Source organism: Crocodylus porosus, unplaced genomic scaffold, assembly GCF_001723895.1.
Source record: "Crocodylus porosus isolate Cpor-Errol unplaced genomic scaffold, CroPor_comp1, whole genome shotgun sequence".
Taxonomy (NCBI): Eukaryota; Metazoa; Chordata; order Crocodylia; family Crocodylidae; genus Crocodylus; species Crocodylus porosus.
The window spans coordinates 3,293,321-3,304,305 of record NW_017728924.1 but is presented as its reverse complement, the minus strand read 5'-3'; the positions used below and the strand labels follow the sequence as shown (position 1 = coordinate 3,304,305).

The 10,985-nt window shown below is 42.8% G+C and overlaps 1 protein-coding gene across 1 annotated transcript in view; it reads left to right on the top strand.

The window, feature by feature from the left end:
• ESX1 (ESX homeobox 1) overlaps positions 1-10,521 on the top strand; it is a 33,451-nt gene extending 22,930 nt beyond the window's left edge. Inside the window, exons 4-7 of the mRNA XM_019540451.1 lie at positions 12-121; positions 938-983; positions 7,386-7,672; positions 9,121-10,521. Of these exons, the coding sequence (XP_019395996.1) occupies positions 12-121; positions 938-983; positions 7,386-7,672; positions 9,121-9,346 (669 nt within the window). The 3' untranslated portion in view covers positions 9,347-10,521. The remainder of the gene's footprint in view (positions 1-11; positions 122-937; positions 984-7,385; positions 7,673-9,120) is intronic.
• Positions 10,522-10,985: the final 464 nt, after the last annotated feature.

Genomic DNA, 10,985 nt, shown 5'->3' with positions numbered 1-10,985 from the left:
GGCCGGGGCCGGGGCCGGCCAAGAGGAAGCAGCGGCGCTACCGCACCACGTTCAGCAGCCGGCAGCTGGAGGAACTGGAGCGCGCCTTCCGCGCCTCGCACTACCCCGACGTCTTCGCCAGGTACCGCCGCGCCTCGCGGGGGACGGCCTGGCTCGGGGCCCCCCTGTGGGCTGGGGGCGCGCCCCACGGCAGCCGGCTCACAGGGACCTGGTCCCGGCTGCGGGGACTTGGGCTGGGGAGCGCACCCCAGGGCAGCCCAGCCGCCGGGCGGGAGACCTGGTCTGCGCACCGCCGGGGGAGCAGGGCCAAACCCAGCTGGCTTCCCCTGGCCTGGCTCCGAGTGCCGACAAGGGTGAGGGGGCTGGGGCGGAGGCTTCGGCACTCCCAGCACATCCAGCACTGGGGCTTGGAAAGCAGAGGCTTGACAGACCTCGCCAGCTTCGGACAGAGCCAGGGTGCGAGCCTGGCGAGCGGCAGGGAGCAGAGACTGGCTCTTTACCGGCAGGCAGGGTGACTTCGCACCATATAGGCTAACTCGGGGGTTCCCAAAATAGTACGCAGAGTCCTGGGGGGCACAAGACCTCTCTGGGGGGTATGTGGGAGAAGTTGTATAATGGCGGGTATAACTTTCATTATTATAATTGTCCTTCGTAAGACCAATGAAGGGGTTCAAATATCAACTCTGTGCTGGTAGGGGCAGGCAGGCGGGTGGGGAATCTGGAAGGGGGCGCACGATATGAAAAAGGTTGGAACCTCTGGACCGACTAAGCCAGCGACACGGGGCAGGCAGAAGGCTTCGTAAGCAGCAGGCTTATTTCATCAGGCGCTGTCTGTTGACTAACACTTACATGTGGGGACGGGGCACTTACTGAGGTGCTAGCCACCTCGCCACGAGAAATCCAGGCACTAAATCACCTCTGGCTCTTCCTTCTGCAGAGAGGAGCTGGCTATGCGTCTGGATTTAACAGAAGCAAGAGTTCAGGTGAGTAACAGATGCCGAGGACTCCCAGGCAGCTCTGATTGTGCACAGTGTATTTTGAAACAAATATTCTGAGCTTTGTCTTACCTGTTGTTGGGGGGTTTTTTGTTACTTTTCATAGTCCTGCTGGCTTTATTTTGTTTTCCAGTTCACGTTGATGGAGGTCTTTTGTTGGTATGCTCCCTCCCTTTCCAAAAGCAGAGCTTTCAAAATGAAACGTCGTAATAGATGGTCATATTTGTACATCTCGGCAAACATTTAAAAATACGCTGTTCTTTGCCAGGATGATTTTAAGATCCATATGCCCGTAGCTTTCCAAACAAAGAAGTGGCTTGAAAGACTTGTACATACTCTGTTTAAACTATTTCATGTTTAAGTCAACATATTGAAAACAAACCAACAAAAAGTCTGTAGATTCAAAGTAGAGATTTGATATGTTGGCCCTATAAAATTAAGCAGTGGAAGAAGTTATTTTAGAAACAAAAATGAGGGTAGTATCATATAAAATAATTAAGTTTAGTTGGAAATTTTCTGGCTGTTGTCAACATCTGTTGCAACTTCAATCCTTTAAAATCTGCCTTTTCAATATTTGATGCAAAGGAAAGAGACCTATCCTCAAGGTAGCCAGTATTAAAAAGTTAAGACGGGAAAGCTAAGCATAATGCTTTACAGTCTGGTACTTGTCCCTGGTCTGTAAAGGTCCATCAGCAAATTCATAGCATCACTTCTCTTCAATCTGTCTCAAGGACTACAGATTCTCAGTGCAATTTCTTTTAAGCTCCAGAATCTAATGCACGTGTTGCGTGTTTAACATGCAAGTCACAATAAGAACAGTGATGAATCATTAGTTCACATCTAAATATTTAGTTATGTAGTTCATAAAGGCATTTACATAGTTTTACCCTCCCCCAGTTTAACCTAGGAACAGCAACACTATTTTCTGTAAAGATTGATTAAGTAAAATAGTATGATCATTTTCAATATATATATGTTATATATTCTGGGGCTGAGATGAAAATACCTACCCGATGGAAATTTTTAGCTTGGGTAGTCAGGGGTTTACTGAAGGTATTTTTTTTGTCGCATTTTCCACTACAAGCAAAAAGACTCAGGAACAAATCTTGCATGCTGCAGTCCTCCTCAGAAAAGAGATTGCAATTTTAACATAATGAAGAATCACTTGAATAGCTTTTCCTGAGTCTAAATGCTCCTATTTAACACAGTATCTTTTCAAGCAGTGGTCTCCAAAGTGGGGTGTGCATAACCCAGGGGGTGCACAAGACTATCCATTGGGGTGCGGGAAGAAAATATTAGAACTTCTATTTATATAAATATACATATATTGGGGGTGCATGCTCAAAAACTTTTTACTGATGGGGTGCGCAATCAAAAAAGTTTGGAGACCACTGTTTTAAGGTATTGAAACTGCACTTCATATCTTGGGCAAGCAAGAAAGCACCTTGAGTACATAGCAAGCATTAGCTCTTGATTTTAAAAAATAAATAAATAAACAAAAATCTAGTTTCAAAAAGAACATGAAGAATCCAAATTAACACGTAATCAAGTCATAGTAAAGACAGCCCGTGCTGTATATTGGATATCAACTGTGTTGCTTTGCTTGTCAATCTGGCTATGAACTACCGGTCTGATCTGGCTCCCAGTATCTATTCTTATTCATCTGTATGCACACAGCTTGTCCCCTTACTTGCAGGGTTGTTTGATTCTCCTACTACTGACTGTGTCTTGGGCCAGCCTTTCAGCTTATACGATTCAGTGGATCACTGAGTGTTTATCCCACCTGGCAATCTGGCCCCATTAATTTCTTTACCTGTCTGTAATGCTGGGTTTGGGACGGAGAACTTCCCACCTTCAGGAAAAGTTCTCCGAAAACATACACGGCCCTTACAATGCTCAGTCACTGAATTTGTGTGTGTAATATTTGTCACATTTGAAATTTGCTTTCCTTCAAGTCCATCAAGGATCTTAACCGAGGAGCCAAGTATTCTGCTGGACCCTCTATGTGCATTATATCAAAGGTTACTAATAACTAAAATAGCTCAGTATGCCGTGGCTATAGCTTGCTCCCTCACATGGAGGCAAAACTATTAATCAATCCATTCCCACCATCCAGTGCTCGAGGGCACCTGTAGGATGCATCCATCTTCCTGGTGGCACCAGAGGAAAATGGGAGCATGGGCATATGGCAGGTCATGGCACTCCAGTTCTCGTGATTCTTTCACAACATATTGGCTGTGCTTGGTGGTACAGCCATGTAGGAATCCTAGCCACCTCCATGGACAGGAAGGATGCTCCAGTAATTTTGAGTGTGAACCTGAGGCCCAGGTTTAGCCCTCCTCTTCTAGACGTTTCTTGTAACCTTGGGCAAGTTAGGCTCTCTTGCTTGCCTCATTTCCCCAAGTGCAACAGAGAAATAATTGCACTTTATACAGGTGTTGTGGGGCTAGATGCAGCATGGGTAGTGAGTCACTCAGCTATTAGGTTTGCTAGCTGGACTGTAATAAAAATGAACAGCAGTGGTATCCTCTTGACCTGCCCCAAAGTCATTCTACAAAGCTAATCTAATGCAAAATTATCCCTTGTATAGCTCACTAATGCAAGACACCTGGTCTGTTTTGCACCGGAGATTTGCTTCTCTGGAAAGCGCAACCTCTTCTCCAGCCCCCCCCCCCCCGGCCCATAAATCTTCCAGAAGTACCTGCAAGCCCACACAAAATGGGCCTTGGACACTAGGATGCGTTTGTTCCACTTGATTTTGTTGTTGTTGAGCCTTAAAGTCTAAGTTTTGAGTCGATATTAAATGCCCAGCACATTTCCATTTGGGTTATGAAGAATAACCAAACTTTCAAGTGAAAGGTCCAGTACAGGAATACTGTTTGTAGGATAAGATCCAACTCTACATCTCCTTACTGGCAGATGTATCTAATGTGCAATTTAGGGGGCATACAGCCAATGAGAAGAACATGCTCAGCTAAATGGCAGCATGAGTTTGTGCTGGTGTGCATAGCCACATGTTTAACTTCAAGGACATGTCTCATTTTAAAAATGTGAAACTAAATTTTTTTTTAAAAGCAGTTTACCTCTACAGTCAGGAAAAAATGGAATAATTTATTGTGATGCCGTGGTTGAATATAGTCTGAATGATATTTAAATTAATATACAGGCTAAAGCATGGAGAGTCATCAATGTGTACAGTATCAGTTAAAGGTAAGATGTGTTTCATGTCATTGAGGGTCTTGCCCAGATCAAGTGTTCAAAGTTGAGCTCTTAAATCTAAATAAGCTCTTCTGTGCTGAGAATCTAAATTCAGCTTGTTAAATACAGTATAAGAATCAACTGAAATCACTTGGACCAGTCAGAAATGCAGTGATATTACAGTCCCAATACATAGCACCGTAAGAAATTGTATGGCTTAAAGGAATTATTTTAGCATTAAGGTTAAAAAAAAAAAAAAACAAAAAACCCTTTTTACTCCATATTATGTTTCTGTGGGAATGAAAGAAAATGGCTTAAATTAATAATAGCCTATTAATGTAGTCTATATATTATGCAAGTGTGTATGTGTGTGCACACAGCGCTAGGAAAAGGGTACAATTGATGGATAGGGTAAAAGGAATAGCAGAATGAAATGTTCTTCCTCTGATGGCTCAGGCCTCATCACAGTTTTATTTTCTTTGCCTCTAGTCCTTTGAGCTGCAATAAGATACTCATTTGGGCAGCCGGGATTAATAATCTTTACTAACCAATATTCCTTGTAAACTAGCCATTTATCTGCAAAGAGCTGTTTAGCAGCTGACAGAAGCTGAATTAAGACTAAAATGTACCTGTTTTTCCTGTTCCCCTCTCTTATCTGTGTTCTTAAGGCTTTTTCAGCATTTCCCTAGTTGAGATTTTCCCCATGAGAAGTTTGACCTTTAGCAGCTTCTGGTACTTGGCTTTGTGTTACCAAGATTATTTGTTCGGTACTATTGTGCCAGGTTCTGTCATTGTCTCCTCCTCCATTTCAGATGCCAGACTCATTACAGACTGACCCGAACAGTAACCTAAACACAGTCCACAGTAACCACCCAGGCTAGTTGTTACAGTTACAACTGAATCACTTTGTCTTCACTAGTCTTCCACAAAATATTCCTAACTAGACTAACAATGCGCTCCAGTCACTAATTGCTATTTTAGGTCTCCATGAACAAGCATTTGGAACCTATATTGTGCAGGGATCTGTTTTAAGCTTATATAAAAACTTACAGGTTGTCGTTTGATTAAGCTTAACCGAGGTCTGTTCCCACCGAGTTCAGAGAGTTGCTATTGACAGCGGTGAGAACAGGATCAGGTCCATGTGAGTAGAGCTGCTATATCATTTGCCATTGAAATCAGTGTGAGCTTCTGAAGAAGAAAGTCCTGTACAAATGAGAAGTTCTTGCACTTTTTTTCTATACTTTAATTAGGCATCAAAATATTCTTACAAAGTCAAGATTACTACAGCTGGGATCAGAGTGAGCTAGTGGCAGGGGGAGGAACCTAGTAGTCCTGACTCCCAGTCAGCTCTTCTCCAATTGCAAGAGTATAATTGCTTTAATGCTAGCAGACTAATAAAAATAATGACAAGCATCTTGTGATAGGACTTGCCTATTTTTAAAAGCCAATTACTCTTTACGCACAGGAATGTTTTGATTCACTTACTTGCAGTAGTTTCATGTTGCTGTAGGTGGAAGGAGTGACTGTTAAACGGAGCAGGCTGAAAAAAATAGCACGATTTTCTGTTGGAAGAAACATGTTTTTTCAAATCAAAAGTTTGTAGGAATATAGGTTTATTTTAATGAAACTCAACATATTTCAAAAGGATCCAAATTAAAACGGGGGACTTCACTTGGATTCTTCTTTCAACATGTTTTTCATTCTGCATGTTTTGATTTTGACTAACTCGAAACTAGTATGTTTTTTTTCAATTTTATATGTAATTTTAATGTTAAAACAAAAGTTTTTAGCAATATCAAAATACTGTTGCTTAACTTTACTAAGAATGTTAAAAATATAGTCGGCAGGTTAAAATAGTGGACAACACAGGATCATGATTGATAGTAAGCTATTTTTTATATCAGCAAAAGTATGACACAGTATTAACCACACAGCCAGTACAGGCTGGGGAGCAACTGGCTAAGCAGCTCTGCAGAAAAGGACCCAGGGTTCGCTGTGGAAAAATTAGTGGAATGAGCTAACAGTGTGCCCTTGAGAAGAAGGCTAAAAGCACACGTGGGGAAAAGTGATTTCTTCCCCTCTGTTTGGCACTGGTGAGGCCATACCTGGAGTAGTGTGTCCAGTTTTGGACCCCACACTGCAGAAAGGATGTGGACAAACTGAAGAAAGTCTAGCAGAGGGCAACAAAAATAGCGAGAGGCCGGGGGGACGTGACTTCTGAGGAGAGGCTGAGGGAACTGGGCATATTTAGTCTGCAAAAGAGAAGACTATGGGGGACTTTAATAGCAGTTTTCAACAACCTGCAGGGGGTTCAAAAGAGGATGGAGCTGGACTGTTCGCAGCAGTGGCAGATGACAGAACAAGGAGCAATGGGCTCAAGTCTTTTAAAAGCAAAGGAAGTTTAGGTTGGATATTGGGGAAAAACTCTCTCACTAGGAGGGTAGTAAAGCACGAGAGCAGGTTGTGGAATCTCCATCCTTTGAAGGTTTTTAAGACCAGGGTAGACAAATCCTTGGCTGGGACGATCTACTTGGGGATGGTCCTGCTTTTGAGCAGGGGGTTGGACTAGATATGACCTCCTGAGGTCTCCTGCCAATGCTCATTTTCTATGATTTCCTACCCAAAGTCCCTTTCTAAGAACTGCATGTTTCCATGTTCTGTTCATTCTTGGTTATTGAAGGTTCAAACAATCTGAATTTCTCTGGCAGGACAGGTAAATTAATCAATTTTACATGATTATGTATGGCAGATAAGCAAGGCAAAAAAATTCTCAAAACCTTTTTTTCTTTTAAAATCCTTCTCTAAATAGATATTCAGACTTTCTAAACTGTACTCAGTCTGTGCTACCATGCTCAGTCTGAGGCAGCCACTCTTAAATTTTTTGTTGCATTTTGCTGCTTCAGTTTTGGTAAAGAGTAGCAAGAAGTAGCAATTCAGTTAGCAGCTGTTAGACCCTACAAATTTAAACTGGTCAACGGGTTGCTTGTTAGGACTTCCATAACATCATTCTTGACACCGCTCTTTGTTCCAGTCTAACATGCTTGTATGCATTATTCCTTTGTAAACTGAAAGTTTAATATGAAGTAACTGTCCTTATACAATAACTCCTTTTCTGTGTGCACATTGCCTACTCTGACTGACAGAAGCAACACCAACGAGAACATAGCTAATCCTGTAATCTGTCTCTCCAAGGTCTGGTTTCAGAACAGAAGGGCAAAATGGAGGAAACGTGAAAAAACAGAAATTTTAGGGAATGTTCCCGGTGTCTCCTTGGCACATCCCTTGGGTCTCTTCTTGGATGTTCCTTTAAGCCAGTCTCCTCTTCTGGACCACACATGGAGATCATTCCCACTGTCAACGCTAGCTGTACCCTCTGTATCACCAGCTTTCAGCCCGGCATCCTTAGGGCCTTTTGGACTCAGCAGCTTCACCTGGACCTCTCTCTTCAGGAATCCAATTTTAAATCCACATTTTGGAAGGTATGGAGTCTCTCAATTGCCCCTTAATGATATTTAATTCATTTAAATATAAAACTAGTTGAAAGTCATCTTTTTTTAGGAGGAAATAGTTGACCTGTGCTGTGATGAAGTGAGTTTCAGTATTTAAATTAACAGAAGAAACTTGCTATAGGGACAAGATGAGCTGTATTTGGTCTTACATTAACCAGTCCCCCAAACTGAAGTCTGTTTACAGCACAATTGGGTGAAATCCTGGGCCTGTTGATTCTGGGATCATGGTCTTAATGACTGACTTCTAATGTGGAATAAGCACAGATTTCCTTCTGATCTTATTCGCTGCTGCATACTGGCACATCTTAATATCTCCAAGAGCGGACACGGATATTAGCTCACAGTAGCTCTACCAAATAGAGCAGGGGTGGGGAAAAACACAGTTGGCAGACCAGATGCGGCCTGCTAGGCCATTCTGTCCAGCCCGTGGGGCCCTTAAATTTTAATTTTTCTAAATTTTTTTTTTATCTGCCCCTGGCTGCCTATCGCGCGGCCCTCAAGAGCTTGCTAAAACTCAGTAAGTGGACCTCCGCCCAAAATAATTGCCTGCCCCTGAAACAGAGGGCAATGCTAGACATTCCCACCCAGTAGATGAGAACATGGGCTTGTCTGTATGGGACCAAGGGAAGAGGTTGCTGCCTTTTAAGGGTCAGGGCCACAGTCGTACAGTTAATGTTACTGTTACTGCAGACCATACACCCAGCCCTGCCCCACTGCAGCGGGCATGATGCCATAGGCCACAGTAAGCCCCACCTTGAAGACTTGGGGGGAGATATTCATTGCACTCCAACATGTTACACCAGCTAAGGATTCGCTCCTAGCTTTTACCTGCCCCCAGGCCTGAAATGTATCCACCAAGACCTGCCGTTATGCTGGCTTGACACACAGGCTGGTCCTCTCCCTTCTAAAATTACAGCCTGTGCCACAGCCTCGGATTAACAAGCAGCACTTTCTGCCACGCTGATTTATGCTGCTTTTCGCATGAAATAACTTGTCACAACAAATCTGTTACACAAAGGCCTGTAAACTGTTCCTTTTATTGAGGTGTTTTATTGTTGTTTCCATAGAGCGTGCTGGCCTACAGTGTTACGAGGCTTGTTTTGAGAGGGATTTAGCATGCTACCATATTCTTACCATGTCTTACTCTTCTTACTAGCCCCATGCAGTGCAGGGCTCTGAATATCAAGCTGTATCCAGGGTTTAGGAAGGAATGTCAAAGGCAAAGCAGAATTGAATCCCATACTAAGTAAAGTTTGGGGAATAAATCAAAGTTGCCGTTGGAAAAAAGAAAAATTAACTCCTTCAGTACATTTTTGTGCTGAGCTTTGGCAATAAAGCTAAGGCTCATTCTGTAAGTAATTCTCAGCTTGTGTAATATTAGATTTTTTTTTTTCCGCCCCCCCCCCCCCCAAATACAGGTTCCTCAATGCTCTAAATCCTCTCATGACAACAGCGTCAGTAGTAATGAAAGCTCCCGGACCCCCATCAGACCCTGCTCTCACCGCCTTCGCTGATCCGGCAGCAGTTGAAAGGAAAACGTCCAGCATTGCAGCACTAAGACTCAAAGCGAAAGAACATTCAGCACAAATCCCTCAATTAAACCTTATATCCAGTCTTACAAACACTAACAAAGAACTTTGTTAGAAACTTTCCCCATGGACTGCAGGCGCACAGGAGAAAGCAAATGCCTTCTCCCATAAGTCCATGCAGCGGTATAGGAACACATTAAAAACCCCACTCATCTGTAGTTCCTCCGTCTTCAAAATGGACTGATGGAAATTAACCCTGCCTAAAGAAAACTGGCTCTTTTGTTTTATATACTAAAGTCACACATTGTCGTAGCAAACGTGCCATGGACATTGAGTCTATTCAGTGAATTTCTGATATGACAGAGGTAAAAATCAGGAATCAACTCTTTTACATAAACAAGTATAATATAAAGGAGTTTGCAGCGAAAGCTCATAGGACACCAGGCATAAGTAACAAAGGTTCAAACCGTTGTAGTAAGAATGTTAGTAGCTTTCAAAGCACTGTGAGCAACGATGGCTGGGGAGGAACTCGGCTGCAGAAACTTAGTCCTAAGATCAGTACATGGTATGTTCTTAACTTGAAGATCACACTTCGTGTTGAAGTACAAATGCCAGTGACATTTCACAAAGCTGACAGACTAAGCAGGAATGAGGGGTGGACTGTTTTGAATATCGGGTTTTGATTCCGATGTAGGGTTGTACAAAATGTCTCTCATTTCAAACTAAAATAAACAGATGTTTGCTCATGTTCGACACGGCCATGCTTTAATAACAAAACTTGAGCTTTTGACTGTGGATCACTTTGTAAATCCAGACGTGTGTTCCGTAAACAGAAGTTCTTTATGTGCCACGTGTTGTCAGTAATTCGATTAGAGAATGGTGAGTTGACATCAGTTTTAACTATGAAGTGACTGAATATTTTAGCACAACTAATAGCAAATAATCCCAGATCACTAAGTTTGACTATTTGTACATTTCTCAAAGTTCATGTTATCTCTTAGTCTATTCAGGTTATCAGTGGAATTATTAAAAAAAAAAATGTCCTTTCAAAATATTATTATTGGGGGGGGAGATGGCAGAGATTGAGGACCTTGTGTATGAGTTCAGTTTACAGAAATACTGTGCTCCTTCCTTGCTTAGACAAGCCATTTAACCTGTGTACTGCAACTGTCCCACCAGTGCTGTGAAAATGAAAACTTACTCTTGACCATCAGCCTCGCACTGCTTTCTAAATGAGGGTAAGTAGTGTTTTCCCCATTTCACAGGTGGCTTGCCTACCTCACAGGGCTGTTGTGGGGACCAATTAAACGTTTATAACACTTTGCAAACATTAAAGAGCTAGAAGTGCTAATTGTAAGTTGCTATTCACAGCAGAGAGTCAGAGGGCTGAGAGGCCTTGAGTCTCCTTCCCAGAGGCTCATTCACACAGGTTTTGAGGGTTGCAGTGATAACCAAGGTGCAGAATCTCTTACTGCTGCTGCCTGTGGCTCACCTGTTATTCTGAGACCATTTTGATGCACTACATTCACTTACTGTCCAGAGAACGATTCAGTTACCCTTGAATTTCCCACTCTATCAATTGAGGCCACTGGACAATTCATAAATTACTAAACCTGTCCCCTGTAGCAGCCCTGATTGCATTGATTCTGAGCCAAGAGCACAGGCCCTCTACTTTCTTCCATCTCTGCTTTCTGAGATTTCTCTAAACCATAATTGTATCAAAATGCTATACGTTACACAGGCGCCTACGTGAT